Source organism: Galeopterus variegatus, unplaced genomic scaffold, assembly GCF_000696425.1.
Source record: "Galeopterus variegatus unplaced genomic scaffold, G_variegatus-3.0.2 Scaffold687, whole genome shotgun sequence".
NCBI classification, from domain to species: domain Eukaryota; kingdom Metazoa; phylum Chordata; class Mammalia; order Dermoptera; family Cynocephalidae; genus Galeopterus; species Galeopterus variegatus.
This window is the reverse complement of record NW_007726798.1, coordinates 650933-672043: the sequence shown is the minus strand read 5'-3', so window position 1 is coordinate 672043 and position 21111 is coordinate 650933. Positions and strand designations below refer to the sequence as shown.

Genomic DNA, 21111 nt, shown 5'->3' with positions numbered 1-21111 from the left:
AGGAACTAGCAGCCAAGATCTCTGAAACTGGGAGCTAAGGAGGAGAGAGGAAAATCTGTTGAGGAAACAATTAAATCCCTTGATTGCCTTCCCTATTCTATACCACTATGGAACACTCTTTCCCCTACTTGGTGGAGGGCTGGAGTTTGGTTTTCTGGAGAGGATAAAATAGAAGACATTTGGCATAGTTGAGATTGTGGATACTATTCTGAAAACAGGGGATTAAATGACTGCATATATATGAACTGTCAAATGCTGAGATTCCCCAGCCCTCTTTCTTCACTCAGCTCTGAGAAAGCCAGCAGGCTGGCTTCACTCTGCAGGCAAAATATCAGAAGACTTTTTTTAGGGAAGCTCAGGAGGAAAGACCTAAAGATTCTGACATCGGGGTTTCCCCAGCAAATGGCCCAGCCAGATAACCCTACAGTGAAGCTCAGAGCTTCCAATAGTTCCCTCCTCTTAACCATGGGCATACAGCCAGAGATTATATGATGCCCAAGAAAAGCCTCTAATAAGAAAGTGAGAGATCGGAACAAACAGACAAAAATAACTTATAAGAAACAGAAACTATGAAGGGTGAAGAGAATATTTTTGAAAATAATTAGTATCTTCAGAGAGAAAAGGAAAGCTGTTGCATCCATGAAATAAGAACAGGATATGAGAAGAAAATGAGAGGACCAGTCTAAGAGTCCAACACTGAAGGTCCAGAAAAAGAAACTCGGGGAAAAAACAGATAGGGAAATCAATAACAAAACAACTCAAAAATTTTTTTCTCAGAAAGGGCCCACCAAGTGCCAGCATAATGGATGAAAATCAGGCCCATGATTTTCATAATCCCAAACACTGAGAACAAATAGAAGATTGTACAAACATCTGGAAATAAAAAAGAAACATGACTTTACATAGGAGCAAAAAATAGAATGGCATCAGACTTCTTAACAACACTAGACTATAGATGGCACTAAAACAATATCTCCAAATTTTGAAGGAATATTATTTTCAACCCAAGACAAAGCTATACCCAAACAAAACATTAATCAAGTGTGAGAATAGAATAAAGACTTTTTTTGTTGTTTTTGTTTGTTTTTTTGGCAGTTGGCTAGTACAGGGATTTGAACCCTGGGTTTTGGTATTATCGGAACCATGCTCTAACCAACTGAGCTAACCAGCCAGCCCAGAATAAAGGCTGTTAAGACATGCACCAGCAAAGTCTCAACCTCAGTTTTTTGTTTTCTTTTTTCTTTTTTTTCCTTGTACCTCTCATACATTCTTTCTCAGGAAGGCCCTGGAGGATGTACACGACCATAAAGGAGTAGTGAACTATAAAAGAAGATTACATGAGCTAGAGCAAACTGGAAACCCAACACAAGAGGGAAGCCATGGAAATCTCTGGGAGGATGATGAAGGGAGATGATAGGATAACTGCATTCCAGGAGTAAAAAACAAACCAGTCCAGACTGGAATAGTGTGACTCAAGAGCCAGGCACGGTGAAGGCTGTCATCACTATGCCTTCTGCCTTGACCATCTTAAATAAATATGCAAGTATTTAACAAGCAAACTTAAAAGCTTTGGAAGAATCTGGGTGACTGGCCAGACCCTTCAGGCAAAGGCAGATGTCCTTAAAGTTGTAGCCTGTGCTGGCAAGGCTAAGGAACTCACTCCACTTGAAAGTGTTTTGTTTCCACATTGGTGGTAAATGGCGGTCATGGCTGAGCTCTGGGGCAGAGTGGGGAAGGACTGGAACAGCGATGAATGGAAGGGGCCCAATTTCCTCTCATTCTGTACTGCCTTTAAGAGCCCTTCTAGCTCAAAGGCAAGCTCTCCCTTAGGAGGAATCATACATAAGCTCAACTTCAACCTATGAGAGAAGAAGGGGGTTTGTGCTTTTCTCCCAGGCCTGGTTCTCCTCCTCTGCCATGGGATTAGGAGATTAAAAACTCTGGACAAGCTGCATCCACAGTTCCTCCTCCTAGTAAATAGTGCTCAGGAGGAGCTGCACAGGATCCAGCCTGGGCCTTTTGGACTCCCAGCCTGGTGGGACTTGTATTCCTAAAGATGTCGGCTCCCCAGATCTAGAAATGGGAGTCTAGGCAAGGTATGAGGAAATCAAGCAAGGATACCCAGACCAAGATGGAAGGGGCTCAGGTGGTCAGGTGGTCTTCCTTAAGGTCTTTAGTTCAATTGCCTTATTAAGAGCTACAGTTGTCCCTCTGGCGCCCACTGGGCTGTCGCCCAGCTCTGCAGAGGCATTCCTGGGCAGGTGGAATGGAATCCATCTTCTACTAGTGGGAGGACTTGGCGGAAAAGGGCACTCCTGAGTCCACTATGTGACTTCATGGCACTCTTCCTGCCTGCTTTGGGAATTTTGTTTCACCCCCAGCAGCATAAAGGGCTCCCAACTGCTTGACTCCAAGGAGGGGAGAGTATGTGTGGGAGTGTCATTAGAAATATCATTTTAACCAATTAGAGATGGTTATTCTTGGCTGAAATAAGTAAGTAAATTCAGAAAAGGAAGACAGGAAATCCAGGAAGTAATGACTCCAACCATAGAGAAATGCAGAGAGAATTCCAAGGATGACTGCACAGGGAAGTCCCAGAAAGACAGCTGGACAGCAGGCCTTGAGTACAACAAGCCAGACAGAAGGAGAAGGGGGTCTAAAGACAGGATGTTGTGAAGGAAGAAAATGGAACTAATGAATTACCTGGTGTGACAATCCTATGGAATGTATATTGAGAGGCTATTAAAACAAGTGCGAAAAATTAGCAATAGGGTTAAAGAATATTAAGCAATTTTTAAAGCAAGGCAAATATTAATGTGAGGAAAAAGTACAAAAGAAAGCCATAGTATAGTACAATGCTTGGCTATAAGTAATATGTACATAGGCGTAATAATGAGAACAGTGAAAGTTGAATTAATACAATTTTTTTCAGTAGTCCATTTTTTTTTAAAGAAAATGTAATTTTATTAATATTATTTTTTATATTCTAGGATGCTGTTGCAGAGCGGTTGGGAGGGAGGGTGAGAGGGGAAAGGGGAAGGAAATGGGATGGAAGAAGGAGGAAGGGGGAGGGGTGGGATTGAGACCCATAGCACCCCCTCATTCCTACAGGGAGACCAGGGGGCTTCCAGTGATGGCTGGGTCATTGCCAGTCTGGGTGCAGATGTCAGGGGGGTGTGGCAAAAGCCCTTGCTCCCCACCATTCCAGCTCGGTAACTTGGGGCCCTTCTTGATGCAGCTTGGTGGTCATTGAAGGGCTGGTTGCATGTGTCAGGAGGCATGGCCAAGGCCCAAGGCCCTCCACTCATGGCTTAGGAGAGCCCAGGGGCTTCCTGTGGTGGCTCTTTGGCTGCCGCTGGGCTGGGTGTGCATGTGAGTGTGGCATGGCCGAGGTCTTCGTCTCCCACCCTCAGGATTGGTTGAGGGTGTCAGAGGGCATTGCTGAGGCCCCCAGCCCTTCTCCCTTTCTGGCTTGGTAGCCCAGGGGACTTCTGATCTTTCTAGGTGTTACTGTTGTTCTTTGGTGAAATGAGGCCTTTACTAGTTAATATGAAACTTTGTCTCTGGTTGCAGGTACTTTGTTTTTTGTTTCAGTTCTGTGTTGGATTATTTGCTGTTCCTACCATTTAAACTCTGAGCTGGAACTAATTTGTTGTCCTTTGCTTACTTCTAAAATGGGGGAACTTCCTGTGGAACCAGCACTTGAGCTCTGTGGTTGAGCTAAATTGCTGCTTTGCTGCCGATTCCCTTAGGGAAGGCTTTTTGTGCAGCTCAGGTTTTAATGGTTGACTTTATAGGTACTTCCAGGTCTCGAGAGATCCAGTAAACCTGGGCTGTGTACAAACTCTGGTCTGGACCTGAGTCTTTACATCAAACTGCACCCCCTGCAAGTCTATATTCCTGACTAGTCTCCTCTGAGTGGTCCTGTACTGATTGGGGGGCAGATCAGCTGTCCTTGCTGTGTCCCAGTGTTCTCCTGGTGGGCCCGTCTACCCCACCGCCCATGCTGCAAACACTTCCCATGGGACAGGCCTTGCCCCAGTCCCTTGCAATGACTCACTGGCCTCTGAGTGGTTCTTTTTTTTCAGTTGTTGTGGCTCCTTGCTGCTATGTGGGTTCCCAGGAACCCTATTAGTGGTCTTGCCGGCCTGGGGGCCACCAAGGCCCTGTTCTCCCCTGCCAACACCAAGCCACTTCATCCGAAGGGCACAGCTGTGGCTTTTGTCAGCTCCTGCTTGGTGCTCTCAGCAGCTCCAGCCTGGATATAGCCAGGGCTTGAAATGGTCAGAGTGGTTTTTTCTTTCTCTCATTGTGGCTTCTCCCACCTTCATGAACTCTATAGGTCTCTCCTCCTCTTTCCCTGAGCTCTAGTGGCCCCAGCTTGGCTGTTGTTGGTTTTTTATAGTTGTAAATTGGTTGATTTGTGGAAGAGAGTGATGCCGGGGACCGCCTATTTAGCTATCTTGACTGGAACTAATATGATTTTAACATAACTATTTTGAGGGTTGGGAAAGGGAAGCAGAGGGGATAAAGTTTTAAGAGAGCTAAATCCTCATCTATCATAATAGGAAGCCTATAGATAATATCTACATTACATTACATTATATAACTGGATTTGATTTGCTGATAATTTTGCTAAGGATTTTTCACTGAATTTGATGAAGATATTCATGTCATTTTTGTTTTTTTCCTTGAAATGTCCTCATCTGGCTTTGGTATCAGGGTATAGTAGCCTCATAAAATGATTTGGAAAATGTGTTCCTTCTTCCTATATTTTCTGAAAGAGTTTGGGTAGGATTGCTATCATTTCTTCCTTATGTTTGATAGAATTCATAGAATGAATATTTTAATAATAGAACCCATGGTAGCATGACTATAAGGAAAAAAAATAAAAATATATAAATGCTCATCATTGGTGGTAAGGTAAATTGGTTCAGTTTGGCAAAACTTACAACCCAAGAGTCCCATTTTGAGGACTTCTAAAAGAAAAGTACAAGAGAAGAAAAATCTGTTTGTAGGATACTTTTTTAGAAGAATTATTTACCAGATCAAATACTAAAAACAACCTCAATATTCAACAATAGAGGAATGGTTAGACATGAGGTAACTTAACATAGTATCTTATAGTCATGAATAGTTCTAAAGATTATATTGCAACATATATAGAAATGCATATGGAAGAATACTAAGTGAAGGATAGAACGGAGAGGAAAACCAGTCATATCACAGAACACAGAGAACGTGGTGATACATTTGGAAAAGCAGCCAGCAGGTTGGCCGCTTTTACCATGGTCTTCAGGCTTGCAGACACAGACACTTAAGTCTGTCAGCAGATGAAGACAGTATCCATTTCAAAGGGGCAGGTGAACATTAAACAAATTAACTATCCTAATATATAAAACCAGAGCACCAACTGATCACCCATTTTCAAGTTCTGAGTACCAGCTTATGCTCTCTTTGTAGGCAATTCCATAAAGAAAGTCAAGTTATAGTCAGTATGGTGAATAAAGAACTGGGATAAGGGAAAGCAGGCAATTTGACTGGTTATTGTCATTAAGCTGAGATAGTTTACTTGCATACATCTCCACATCAGGAGGGTCTTGTCACCAGATAAAACATATGCAATCAGTCAAATCTAACAAGCCGAGCAGCCATTCTCTTCTAGGCTACTTTGTATATCTCTGCCCTGACACATCACAAAATAACTCTCAGAAAGCAATCTCTGTCTTTCCTTTCCAGGTTTTTGGGGAAAGTTGTACTGTGACCCTAATAACGAAATTGAAATGAACAAAGAGATACATAAATGACTGCTGTATGAAAGTGAAGACATCAAACTGATTTTTTAAAAACTCTTCAGAAATATGAGATGGGAGAGATGATAAAGAAAGAACATATATCTCTTTCCAGCATTCTCAATTACAGATGCCATCCTTTCCACTGCTGCTTTCTAATATTAGTGACATTCATCATCAAACAATCAACATTCATCAAGACTTCGTAAGACTACACAAGGCTGCAACTAAGATGGGGAAGGGGTGGAGGGCTGGCCAAGTTCCTGTAAAAATAATATGTTCTTACGAATTTATCGTATAGAAATATTTATGCAAGGGTTTGTTCATTGCAGCATTGTTAGTAACAGAGAGAAACTGGACACAACATAAATATTAATCAATCAGGGATTAAATAAAGAAACCATGGTATATCCACACAATGGAATTCTCTAAAGCCTTTTAAAAACTATAAATGTAGAGATGTATCTATCTATAGAGAGACAGTTCTAGAGTAGGTTTAAAAAATGCATAACAATATGTAGAGTACAATCTACCTAAATATATATGCATAGAAAAAATAATTTCTCAAGCTGTTAATTTTATTTACTTCTATGTGTTTCCATGTTGCTTGAAATTTTTTTTACAGCAACATACCACTTTTAATCTAAAAAAGAGATAAAATTTCTGGAATTCCATTGTCCAAAACTGGAAACTTGTGTTAATACCCTTTACCCACCAGATATTCTTTAAACAAACTATATTAGTCAGAGAAGGAACTGGTGATAGTGGAATCTGTGCAGAACTTACAGATGGGCAGAAAACTGAGGCAAGAACACCTTACCTAGTCATTTATGAAACTTTGATATGGGGGAGACCAGTAGTTTATAGAAGAATATGTACAAAACATATTAAGTCCTACAGAAGATAAGGAATGGTAATACGTTTGCTTGAGGGCAAATATAAAAACATGAACACAGCACTAGGAATTATAATAGATACGTATTCACGACACTGTAGCAGGACACATATCTTGTGGCATAAGCTTGCTTGTGTTAGTAGTAATTTGAAGTTGGATATTCTCCAAAAGCTTTCCAAAGGAGTATCTAAGTTACAAACATGTTAACAGAGAGATGAATTAGTGTCCATTTCAGGTTCATAGTAGAGATAAGTCTTTGAGTCTGATTTGGCAAGAATTAATTTTAATAATTAAACATTAAAACATTACCATAGTAATAAATGAAACAGAGAAAATATAAAAACATGAATAAAATGAAAAAGATGTATAACAATCCTAACCTTAGAGATAACTACTAGTAAAATATTATTTATTACTTTTCTTTTTTCCTATCTACATAAATTCTATGAAAAAGAAATGGTATGTATTTTTATTGTAGCATTTTTTAAAATTTGGCAACCACTCATGAACATTTTCCCATGTCCGTGTATGTTTTATCTGTAAGCACAATTCTTAATGGCTCCTCTGTATCCATTGTAGAGCTATACTATATTTTACTTAACTAATCCTCTATCACTGGACATTTCAGTTGTTTCCAATTTTTTCATTATAAACAATATTTAATAATAAATACTTTTGTAACTCAATCTTGAACATATACTCAATTATATGGTAAATTATTAAAAGTAGAATTGCTGTGTTTAAGATAATGCCTCTAAGGCTTTTAATACACATTGCTAAAATCTCCTTTGGACAGGTTGCTCCAGCAGTGTACTGTATCATTTCCTTTGATAATATTAGGTTTTAGAATTTTAAAATCCAAGTAACTATTTTCTTTTTCCTTTTTGTCTTTTTTCATGACTGGCAATGGGATCGCAACCCTTGGTGTCACACCCGCACCGCGCTCAACCAGTGAGCGGACTGGTCTCTATATGGGATCTGAACCCTCGGTGGGAGCGCCGCCACGCTCCCAAGCACCGCACTCTACCGAGTGCGCCACCGGGCCGGTCCCGTAACTATTTTAAAATGAAAATAAAAACACTGCTATGATCACTGTCCTTTAACATCAATTTGTAAACATCAATTTATTGGTTTGCTAATTTGGTCATTCTACAAGTATTAGGTATATACAAAGTGCCAAGTATTCAGCTAGAAGATACCAGGGATAAGCAGGTGAGGAAGGCCCAGCTCTTGCCCTTGAGAATGTTGACTGGGCACAAGGGGGATGTAAGATAAATAATCCCAGAAAACATTACAGACCCAAAGGAAGGAACTCTTCATTCCGCTGAGCATGTAAGACAGGCATTGTAAGGGTGGTCATATTTGAGCTATACCTGAAGGACAGCAGGAGTTTTCTAGGCAGAATAGGGAAGGTAGGGCATCGCAGGCTGAGGAAACAGCATGTCCTGAACCCTAGAATGCAAATGATCTGGTCAAGTGGGGCCAAAATTTAGGGGGCAAACTGGTGGGAAATAGGGCTGTAGAGTGAGTGAGGTCTCATATCTCATGCTAGGGGTTTTCACCACACCAGTAATCTTTGAGGAGCTATTAAAGGATTTTATGTAGGGAGAGGCATGATCAACTTTGTACTTTAGAAATTTGTACTTAGAAACGAAGTAAGTGATCACAGCACGTTCGTAGGGTGAGTGTAGAGACCCAGCCTGGAACTAGGCAGGGAATGCACCAGCATCAGCATCTATCCTTCACTGACATTGTTCGACAGACCAAATATGAAACTAAAAGATGATCAAAGTCTTCTGACACCAAGGGTACTAGATCATCAATTCATAGCATTATAGAGCTCGAAGCCTCCTTAAAATTTATCTAGTCCTAACCTCTCATCTTTACAGGGGAGGATACCTGTCAGCAACTTGCCTGAAGTCACCCAGATGAGGCTGACTCACCTTTCCTGGGAATGTACTTATAAAGTTCTATTTTATAGTATGAGACGTCTAAATGAAAACAAAAAGTTTTCCTATGAGTTTCAAAATGTTTGGTTGACACAGTTTAACATTTACTCATTAATAATGACAAGCAAAAATTTGAAATTCGGCCGGCCCGGTGGCGCACTGCGCTAGTGCGCCGCTTGGGAAGTGCGGAGGCGCTCCCGCCGAGGGTTCGGAAAACGGAAAAAAGAAAAAAAATAAAATAAAAATTAAAAAAAAAATAAAATAAATAAAAGTCTTATTTAAAAAAAAAAAATTTGAAATTCCATTTAAGATTGGAGAACTGACAAATACTCAGTATAATGGAAAGTGACTTGTTTTTAAAACAAACAAAAAATCCTTAAGCTTCAAAATGAATGGATATGATCTGGTTAAGAAATAAATCTTATTTTTCAAACTTGCTCATTTAAAAGTATTCCTTAATTAAATCTTATATTTGACAATCCATGGCATTTTGTCATTTGGAACTGAGGTTGCTCATAATTAACCACACTCTTATCTACTAATCTTTTCCTTCTCTAACTGTCCCCTATATTAAAGCATTTTCCTGGAACACATATAATATATTTTAGCCAGTGGAGTTAAAAAAGCAAACCCGCTTTCAAAACTCTCATCACCCCTTGGCCTGTCCTTTTCTTCTACTCAAACTATGTGCCAAAAAAAAAAAGAAGGCTCCAGATTGCTTTTGACCCTCACAAATCAGTATTGCCAAGCCCAGCATAACTGATCAAACTCCCTGCAACATCTCTCTAGTACCATATAGCCATGAGTAACTTATAAGTTTAATTGAAGTGTCACTTGCAAGCTGTCAAAAGAGCAAATATCAACATACAAAATGTTTTCTCCTTTGAACGCATAATTTCCCTGTATTGATGACTTTCTGAAAAGAGGTGTCTGTCCTCTTGGCTCTCTCTGGCTGTGTAAATTAACATTCTGGAACATGAAAAGCCTGTGCCAGGGTCACTAACAAACCATGAGTCACTTTAACCGCATTTGCCTGGAGGTCACGGCAGATCACATATAACCACCACCATGTGGCAGAGCAAGCTCTTGGCCAAGGCTTGAAAGAGTTGTTGGAAGAGTCCCAGCCTCCAGCCACTGAAGTGTGCATTTGAACAGGGATGGAGCGCCATTCCACAGTTTCTCTCTTCCCATGGTCCCCAGCCAAAGTTGGCTCCCAAGAATGGAGCAAAAACAGAAGATGGGATATCCTTCTCCCCTGCTGGACTTCTCTAAATTCTCCTTCCCTTTCAACTCAAAGGCCACCTCCAGCATGAAGGCTTCTTTGATTGACCCATTTTGAATAATATCTCCCAGGGCCTACTAATCATTCTACCTTCTCCCTCCAGCCACACAATTGGCCTCAGGGATAGTTAAATTGTCTGAGCTGAGCCAATCAGAGTTCCATGGTATTTTATATGCAGATACTACCTTCTTCTAGAACAGCTACATAGGTTGATATAAGCCTGTGACCAGGCTATTTTGTATTTTTTCCCTTCCTAACTCCTTCATCCCATACCCACGTGTACCCTCCAAAATCCACCATATAAGGGAAGGCAAAATTTATTTGCAAGGTAGATTGAAGCCAACACATAGAAGCATTGAGAGAGAGACAGAGAGAGACAGAGAGAGAGCACCACCACCTATGGTGCCCTACCTAAAAATGCCCAGTATTCTGCTCACCCCAGCAAGCAGCTGCCATTGGCTGGAACAAGGGACCCACCCCTCCTTTTATTAAATTATTTTTTATTTTTCCAGACTAAGACTCTATCTGCTCACCAGCCTTCTTCTTCTTCTTTTTTTTTTTTTTCCCCCTTTTTTTTTGTCTTTTTTACTGACTGGCAACGGGATCGCAACCCTTGGTGTTGCGCCCGCACCGCGCTCAGCCAGTGAGCGGGAACCGGTCTCCACATGGGATCCGAACCCTCGGCGGGAGCGCCGCCGCGCTCCCAAGCGGCGCACTCTCCAGTGCGCCACCAGGCCAGCCCTACCAGCCTTCTTCTAATGCACACAAAGGTGTTGCATATGCTAGAGAAGGGTGTGATAAGATCAGCAGAGCCCCCATCGTCACCCCCATCCTTCCCAGTTACAACCACCAACACATTCCTTTTTCATGTGCGCTTGCTTCAGTTGGGTTTTTGTCACTTGAAACCAAAGAAGTACTGACAAATACAGCACAGTAGAAACCCAGATTGCTTCCAATGAAATACCATGCTTCCATTAAACTTGCTATTAGGTATGGTCTTTTGACTCTTTCTTTTAATTTCTAAGCTCTTAGGCTTCTCTGTCAGGCACAGAATAACTAACATCCTTCCTTCTCTTTTTTAGAGACTGAGAGAGCTTCTATGCAAAAATAATGTACCAAAGAAATCAAGTTCAAGCTAATAATGCTGCTGCACATTTCTTCACGACTACTCCTCGGTGTTGCTCCCGCCCCTCGCTCAGCCAGTGAGCGGCCGGTCTGTATGTGGGATCCGAACCCTCGGCGGGAGCGGATTCCCTTTCTGCAGTGCCTACTCTTGGGCCACTGATGTCATAGATCACCATTAGTGTCCATTTACTTTATTGTTGCATTATTTTAACCACTGGCATGTTGCTCTTCTTTTTCCAAATATTCTTTAATAAAAGTGTCACCAGATAATTTTCCACAAGAATTTTACAATCAAGTGTTGCTTTACCATCTTAACATTTTCCTCCAATTTTTAAAATTGAGGCAAAATACACATAACACAACATTTACCGTCTTAATCATTTTTAAGTGTACAGTTCAGTGATATTAAGTACAATCATATTATAGTGTAACCATTATCACCATCCATCTCCAAAACTTTTTTCATGTGCAAAATTGAAACTCTGAATCCATCACGCAGTTGCTCCCCATTCCCACCCACCCCGTCTCGAGTAACCATGATTCTATTTTCTGTCTCTACGATTCTGACTACTCTAGGTACCTTACACTGGTGGAATCATACAGTATTTGTCTTTTTGTGACTAGCTTGTTTCATATAACATGTCCTCAAGGTTCATCCATGATGTAGCATATGTCAGAATTCCCTTCATTTTTAAGGCTGACTAATATTTCATTGTATGTATGTACCACATTTTGTTGCTTCCAACTTTTGGCTATTATGAACAATGCTGCTATGAACATGGATGTATAAATATGTCTCCAAACTAATATTTCATTGTATGTATGTACCACATTTTGTTGCTTCCAACTTTTGGCTATTATGAATAATGCTGCTATGAACATGGATGTATAAATATGTCTCCAAACCCCGCTTTCAATTCTTTTGGTCGTAGTTAGGGGCCAGGCATCTGTTTTATTTTTTTCCCTCAAATTCTCCGGGTGATTCAATATGTAGCCAGAGGTATTAATAACAGGCAAGCAGATACTCTACAAGTGATAAAAAGTGGAAGAAGAAAAGCTGAAATTCTTGAACTGCATGCTGTACCACATTTGTATGGGCAGCGAGAATAAAAGCAGCCACAGACCTGTTAGCTCAGTTGGTTAGAGTGCAGTGCTAATAACGCCAAGGTCCAGGGTTTGATCCCTGCACCAGCCAGCTGCAAAACAAAACAAAACGAAGTAAAAGAAACAAACAAAAAACCCAACCAACCAGTAAGCAATTTTCTTTGTAAAATCTCTTTGTATCGTTAAGATGTGAAATTCCTATTTCAGACATTACCCTTGATGAAACCATTATAAAACAGCCAACATACTATAAAGCCAATTTATCACATTTGGGTCTTAGGACAAAGGGCACCCCGAGCTATAAAACCCCACATTTATGTTACCATAACTGGAAACTTTTAGCCTGAACTAACATTTTTCAGACATCATAGGACAGAACTGACTACTGTCTTAAACCCATCAGCTGCACTGGTTTGGATGTCTCAAACAGAAAGCAAACACCAAGTTCAAAGGGGCTAAATGACAGAATTATGACAGGATTAGCAGAAAGAAGAGGTTTTCTTTCAGACTCTGAAAAATCATCATACCTAGGCTTTATTTTCATTTTCACACTATTTGCTCTTTTGATAGGATGTAATATTGAGGACAAGACTTTGACTCTCAGAATCTTTTGATTTTCCATGATCCATATCTAGTCCTCACTTAAATCTCTAGTCAACTTTTTTTTTTTTTAGCAAAAGTACAAATGCATCAATTCTACCCAAACAAATCCCCTGACCTTTTCTGGATGCCAAGACTGGTGCCTTCACCTTGCTGTGTCCACATCTGCAATGATCCCTGAGGGCACTGCTGCCCCAGGACAAGACTCGAAGGTCCTCTCCATTTGTCTTCTACTTACTTCTCCAGCATCACTGCTTATAACCTCCTCCCAGATACACTGAATTTCTCTCATTTCCCAGGAGGCCCACACTGCCTCTCGTTTCAGGACTTGTTCACTGTTTCCTCTCTCTGAAACACTCCCATATCCAGATGTCACTTTCTCTGTCCAGCCTCCTCTGCACAACTGTGGCACAGCTGGCACGCAGCTATGACTGTGCAACCCAAGCAAGGGGAACCACTGTGGCAGGTGAAGGGCATTGTCACAGCAGTGTCTACTGCCCAGTAAATATTATGTTACACCCATCTTGCTGTGTTATTATACACTTTTTGAAAACCTCAATTCTAATAACTGCATGACATTCTATTCAAATAACATGTAGGTTCTTTCCAATTTGGGGCTATTATAAATAAGGTTTTGATGAACAACTTACTAGCTGCTTGATCTTAAAGCTGAACCATCATTAAGACGGGGACCTTCTATATTAACCTCTCCATAAAGGTTAACTACTGATATTGTTACCTTTGGGTTGATCTATTTGTGTTTAGGATGATCTTCTATTCATTTTATTCAACAATTATTTATTTATCTTAAGGTACATAAGGCACTGTGCTAGCCCTGAGGATACAGAGACACAGAAAGAAAGTTCTGTCCCTACACTCTGGAGCGTAGAACCCAGGAGGGGATACAGATGTTGGACAAGTAACTACAGATACAATAAATGGTACAAAAATTGAGGTAAAGGGTACCTGGTTGGAGGGTGAGGAGTGGTCTAGGGCAGATCTCCTTGAGGAAGTGGCCATTAAGTTAATGGTTTATTAAGTTAGCTGGGCACCATGTAGAGCCCCAGAAATATAGGCTCTAAATAGACACGGTCAAATTGCTTTCCAAAAGGGTTACATGAGGAATGTACAAGGAATATTGTACTTTTTACCATACCATGGCCAGGAATATAAGAGTACTTTTTACCATACCATGGCCAGTTTCTTTTTTAAAAAAAATATTTAAAAATTTTAGGTGGCTGGCTGGTACAGGGATCAAACCCTAGACCCTGGTGTTACCAGCACCACACTCTAACCAACTGAGCTAACTGGCCAGCTCACCATAGCCAGCTTTGAGGAGCACAGAGACAGCTTGAGGCTTGTGATGTATATTGCCAAAGCACTTCCTTCTAGGGCTTCAAGGTGTCCAGCAACACAGGAAGGTGTCACATGATTTTTAATCACCTGTCTCTCCTATCCTCCTCTACGAAATAACCTTCATATAATTGTAAATAGCTAATAACTTACCTCTCAACCTATTTTCAGAATAATTTTAATTTAGAAAAGACTATCACTAAGACTAAATCCTAATCAGGGGTTAACTATTAAATTATAACTATTTTAAAATCAATTATTAACTCTCTCTAAGTTGCCAGGATTCCAGGTGACCTTAAAATACTCCAGAGCAGCAGATATTTGTTCTGGCAGAGCACCCTCATGAAGCCAGTCCCTCTCCTGGCTGCTTTCATACATTCAACAAATATTTACAGAGCACCTACTCTGCATCAGGCACTGTTCTGGGCACTGATGCAGTGCCCAGAGACACATTGGTGAACAAGATAGAGGACTCGGGCATTAAATTAAAAAGTGCCATGTAAAAGCCCTCCATATATAAGAGATTAGGCTGCCTCGGAGAAACTGGCCCTGAGGAAGTGACCTTGAGCTGAGTCCTCGAGGATTGGTAAGGTTTGACCAGACCAAGGGTGTGGGGGTGCTGCTGGAGGGGCAGACCATCTTTCATAGCAGAGTGACTGGCCCTGAGCCAGGAGGGAACTTAGGCAACTAAAAGAACTGAAAGACAGTGTGGCTTGCGGGTCAAGCTCATGGAACCAAGGCCAGCCAGACAGCCAGAAGGTGGATCCTGGTGGGCCTTGTGGGCCATGCTAAGGAATTCACACTTTACCCTGAGTGCAATGGGAAGCTACTGGAAGGAATTTTAGTAAGATGTGATATGCTACATTTGGGTTTCTAATAGCTCACTATGGCGGCAGGATATAGAATGGCTTGGAGGAGGCAAAAACAGATAGGACACCAGTGAAGAGCCTGTTGATAGCTGTGAGATGACAGTAGCTTGCATCAGAGCAGAGGCAGGGGAGATGGAGAGAAAGGCAGGGTTTTGAGATATATTTTGTTATCAGAATCATCAGGGGGTGGTGATGGACTGGAGGTGAGGGATGAGGGAGAGAGAGGTATCAAGAATGACACAAAGGTTTGTATAATGGGGAAGATGATGAGATTATCAGAGAGGAGGAGCAGGTTTTGGGGGGCAAAAGCCACTGTTTTGGGCTTGTTGAGTTGGCAGGGACTCCAAGACACCACACTGGAGTCATCATGTTGGCCGGAGTTTGAATTGAAGATAAAAGCCAGGGAATCAGCATGTATATAAGTGAAGCTGTAGAGAGATAGAAGAGATTGCCTGAGAAGAGCAAGGGAGAGATGGGAAGACGTCCCAAGAACCCTGACACTCAGATGTGTGGCAGATGAGGAGCCCCAGAGAAGGAGAAAGGGAAGAAGGCCCCCGAAGATAAGAGGGGATGGCAGAGCATGACCCCGTGGGCATACCCTGGAAGGAGGAAGTGGTCAGTATTGACAGATGCTGCGGAAAGTCAAGTGGAGAGAGGACTGAGAGGCACCAGTGGGCTTCCCCATGTTGGAGTTGTGTGACCTTGTTAGAAGCGATGTCAGTGCAGTGGTGAGAACAGGAGCCAGGATGTGTGGATTCAGCATCTCAGACCGCCTTGCTCCTCTCTCTTGATCCCACTGACCTCAGGGGTAGAACTCAAAGGGACACTTCTGGTCCTGAAACCTGTTTGCAGTGGGAAGCCTGGAGGTTTCCATCATATCTCCAATACTCTGAATGTTTGCATTTATGAGTGTTTGGATATTTCTACCTCAATACTGAATGGGGCTCTTTAGGGATGTACCCAGGAATTAGAAGAGAAGAACCAAGCAACATGATGGATGGACTGTTTCCAGCCTTGCCCATCATATTTATTAGACATACAAGTCATCTTGATAGAACAGACTGGATTACCAACCATACTGTGATGATATAGTTTTGGGCTCATTTAATTATAAATTCCTTCCTATTTATGAGTATGTGAAGCCAAAGCCTCAGCCCTCATTTTATTTTTCAGCATTCTGAATTTTTTTCTTTCTTTTTTTTTGGCTGGCTGGTACAGGGATCCCAAGTCTTGACCTTGGTGTTATCAGCACTGTGCTCTAACCAAGTGAACAGCATTCTGTTTCATGCTGGCCCAGTCTTGAAGGTCTTAGTGATCCTTTCCAGGCCATCAACACTGTCCTTCAGTTATTCTTCTTCTAGAAGCATGGGCCTGCTCAGATTCGGATTTAGTTTCTCATGTACAAAGTTTCTGCCTTTGCTGCTGCTATTTTACTTTGGTCTCCCTTTTATTTTCTCTCTGTATTTTGAATATTGAAGCATTTTCTCTGATATTAAAAATAAGAACTCCATTTTTTTCAGCTGAATTGAACCTGAGCTCTACTTGATTTCCCTGCAGAGCTGAGAATGCCACATATCCTTTCCCTGGGCAGCTTCCTCTATCTGTCATCGGCCCTGTGTCTTCACTGGTCACCTATCTGTTGTGATAAGCTCAGGCTCTACATCCTGTAAGGTCAATTGTTTGCCCTGTTTAGCCCACAGCATTTTGAAGAATTTTATACTAGTTGCCACTTAAATGATCAGGAAATGTTATGTTAAAACTCTGGTTACCATATTCTCTTAAAAATTCTGGACATCTAGCAGCTCTAGGCCTGCGGTCTCTGTGGCATTGATGAGCTAGTGCTGAAAGCAGCTGTTCACTTTAGACAAGGTCTGTGTGCTTCAGTTCACCACAGTCCCCACCATCCCCTATGGCTCTGCGAAACTGGGGCCAAGGGAGAGTTGCCCTTTATCATCCCTACTCTCAATTGACAAAAGATGGAAACAACCAAATGTCCATCAACGGATGAATGGGCAAACAAAACCACTACACCCCTATTAGAAAGGGTAAAATCCAAAAAAACGGATAATACCAAATGCTGGTGGTAATGCTGAGCAACTGGAACTCTCATTCACTGCTGGAGAGAATGCAAAATGGAACAGCCACTTTGGAAGACAGTTTGGCAGTTTCTCACAAAGCTAAACATAGTTTATGCTGTGATCCAGTAATCACACTCCTAGGTATTTACCCAAATGATCTGAAAACTATGTCCACACAAAACCTGCACTCAAATGTTTATACAGCTTTATTCGTAATCGTCAAAAACTGACCAAGGTGTCATCCTATATATAAAAGGATAAACAAATTGTACTACATCCATAGAATGAAATATTATTCAGCAAAAAAAAAAAAAAAGCTATCGAGCCATCAAAAGACATGTAAAAAACATGTAAAAAAACATAAATGCATATTGTTAACCAGTCTGAAAAGGGTACATACTTTTTTCCCCAATTATATGACATTCTGGGAAGGTAAAACTATAGAGACAGATTTATCTCCTAGACAGATGCTTAGACACCGAGAGTCTCCTCTAAACAAGTTGGTATCAACCAATTGTAGGCACAGTTGCACCAAATTCACAGAAGATCAATTAAAAATTCTCATCAACACCTTCAACCAAAAACCTTACCCAGGTTATGCTTCAAACAAAAACTTGCCATAGAAATCAACACTGAAGAGTCAAGAATACAGATTCAGTTTCAGAATCAAAGAGCTAGGCACCAACTTTGAAGAAGACCAGACCTTAGGGAGACTTTAGAATCAAGCCAAGGCCATGAGCAAGATTACCTTGAAGAACAGACCCAAAGTAGAGAAGCTGGATGATGTCATACTAACTACAGCCCCTCTCAATCACACACTCTCATCAAGGTATTTATGAACAACCCTTACATTGGGATTGATTTCAGAGAACAACTTGCCAAAGAAATTAGAGTTCCAGAGTCAAGAGTCCAAATTTGGTTTCAAAATCAAAGATCTAGAATACATGTCCAGAGAACAGGTATTTATGAACAACCCTTACATTGGGATTGATTTCAGAGAACAACTTGCCAAAGAAATTAAAGTTCCAGAGTCAAGAGTCCAAATTTGGTTTCAAAATCAAAGATCTAGAATACATGTCCAGAGAACATGATGAGTCCTTAGAACAAGACCATGGGCGGGATATCAGGAATAGAGTTCAAGGTATAGAAGGTACACAAAATGGCACCAACCTCACTAGCAACTCTTATTTCTTTGGAGCCAGAGCATGGTGGACACAGAGACAAATTGAGTGTATTTGATATCATCAAACTGGGCCCAATTCTCTCTCACAGTCTTCCTGGGAATCTACCCTTCTACTGAGAATGCAAGCTAAGTCTTCTGGAGATGGTAGACAGGACTTCAGGAGGCAGAGACCAGTACAAGAGACACCACACAGCCCTACTGACTCAGCCTGGCTCCAGAGTTCAGCAGACTTTAAGACAATGAAAATAAACAGTAATAATAATTTGAGTCATCACAGTAATGATTATTCAGGCAAAAAAACATTACTTGATGTTAAGACCTTAAAGTAAAAGTCCGATGACAAAGACATATGTACATCTTCTCAAAGAATCTCCTCACACACACTTACTAGTTACAGAAGGAAAATTGGTAATTCTGCAGTAGAGAAACTCTACCTTAACCAAGTGGTTGAAATCCACTCCCCCAGTAATGGCGCAAACCAGTGTGAGAGGCCTCCTGATGTGACACACTAAGAAGGAGACACTATCTCTTCTGAAGTATTACTGACAAAAAGTAAGTAACCTTAAACTGATTATGAGGAAGCTGGAAGCAAACCCAAATTGAGTGACAATCTACAAAGCACCATCCCTGTACCTTCAACAGTGGATTGAATAACAACAATAGGAATGGAGAAGAGGTAGGCTGACTCAGAAAATATTTAGAAAGTATGTCTCCTGAAGAGAGTTCTCTTTTATATGTTGCATGTGCTACCACTTATGTAAAAAAAAAAAGATAACACATTTAGAGACTTGTTTGTACCTAAGATTGTGTCCATTTTCCTTGGAGAAAATTGGATTCTTAAAACTGTGGTAAAATATACATAACATAAAATTTTCATCATTTTAAGTGTACAGTTAAGTACATTCACCTTGTTGTGAAACCATTATTACCATCCATCTCCAGAACCCTTTTCATTTTGCAAAATTGAAACTCTGTATCCACTAAACAATAACTCCCCTTTCTCCACTTCCCCCAGCCACTGGTGATCACCATTCTGCTTTTGGTCTATGCAAATGTGACTGTGCTGGGTACTTCATACAAGTGGGCCCATACAACATTTGTCCTTTTGTATCTGGCTTATTTCACTTAGCATAATGTCTTCAAGTTGCATCCATACTGCAGCATGTGACAGAATTTCTGTCCTTTTTTATAACTACATAATATTCCATTGTATGTGCATACTATATATTATATATTTGCATGTATTATACAACAAATGGTTTGTTTCCACCCTTAGGCTATTGTGAATAATGCTGCCATGAGCATTGGTGTACAAATATGTAAAAAAAAAACAAAAACAAAAACAAAAAAACTATAGAGACAGTACAAAGATCAGTGGTTACTACCCTTAGGCTATTGTGAATAATGCTGCCATGAGCATTGGTGTACAAATATGTAAAAAAAAACAAAAACAAAAACAAAAAAACTATAGAGACAGTACAAAGATCAGTGGTTACCGGGGTTCAGATGATGTAGGGGAGGGTTGAATAGATGAGACACACAGGACTTTTTAGGGCAGCAAAACTATTCTGTATATTGTTTTGGGGGTCAAGGGAAGGCTTCCCCTTCAGCCCCCTAAAGGTTCTCTGAAAAATCCACTGAAAAACACAAACACAGATTAATAGGAAAAGTAGGCATAACAAGTTTATTTGATCATAGTTTTATGTGGCATGGGAGACTTCAGAATAAAGACCCAAAGATATAGGGAAAACTGTCCATTTTTATGCTTAGGTTCTATGAAGCAGGCACAGCCACATAGAAATGTGATTGGACAAGAAAAGTATAATCTGATGCTGATAGACTGAGCAGGGAATACCCAGCAAGGCCTGTCTGTTCAGATTCTTCTTGGCCTTTCTGTGTGGCTTTCCATCCTCCCAGGTATGGGGCAGGACCCTTTCTGGAATGGGGGTCTTATGACCTACAATCAAACAATGTAGGTCAGAGAATTTCTTTATGGCCAACTCCAAGACAGAAAGGCGGGGAGTGCGATGGGGCTAAGATTAGAGTATAATTTTTGGTTTTTATAGCTGGCTTTGGAGAAAGGGGGTTCTGGTTTCTATGACCCACTTTGAGAAAGAGAGATTCTAGTTTCTATGGTTTGCCTCAGAGGAGAATGAGGCTGGGAGACAGGAGAGCAGGAGAAGGTCAGAGGAAAACTTGGCTTTTGAGGCTGCTTCTGGGAACTTCACTTTGGGGTACCACTTCCTGCGCCCCAACACTGTAATGGTGGATATGTGACATTATGCATTTATCAAAACCCACAGAACTTGACGGCACGAAGACGGAACCTTAATGTACGAAAAGTTTAAAAAAGTCATTTAGGAAGCTGGGGAATCCTAGGATAGAATCAACACTGTGACAAAAGAATTTTACTGTTACAGATGTATGAAACAACCTCACTGAAGGGTGTGGGGAGGAAAGGTGCTGGCATAACTTTACAGATAACAACGGGAGGGGCTAGAATGACCCATTAGAGCCGTGATCTAATCCATCCATGGATCAGAGTTGAAGACATCAGTATGAACTCATGTTTAGCTTAAAATAAATACAGATGGTTACACAGAGAAATAATTCTAGATATGTGTATGTATACAGGTTAGTATACATACATATATTACCTTGCTCTGTCAGCTGAGAGGGCCTAGAAGAAACCACACATTAGTGGCAACAAGCACACCTAGTGCTTAGATCCTTTTTCTAACCTCATTGTCTAATAAAAGGAACCAGGCTCCTTGGAGAAATGGCTGATTCTAGCATTGTGGCAGGAAATATACAAGATGAGCCCGGAGTGTATTGTAGTGCCATGAAATAAGGAAATGCTAAAACAAAAACAAAAACAAAA

The 21111-nt window shown here is 40.9% G+C and overlaps 1 protein-coding gene across 1 annotated transcript in view; it reads right to left on the bottom strand.

Moving 5' to 3' along the window:
- CDKL1 (cyclin-dependent kinase-like 1 (CDC2-related kinase)) overlaps window positions 1-21111 on the bottom strand; it is a 59977-nt gene that overhangs the window by 16223 nt on the left and 22643 nt on the right. Inside the window, exon 4 of the mRNA XM_008571410.1 lies at window positions 8061-8139. Coding sequence (XP_008569632.1) covers window positions 8061-8139 — 79 coding nt within the window. The remainder of the gene's footprint in view (window positions 1-8060; window positions 8140-21111) is intronic.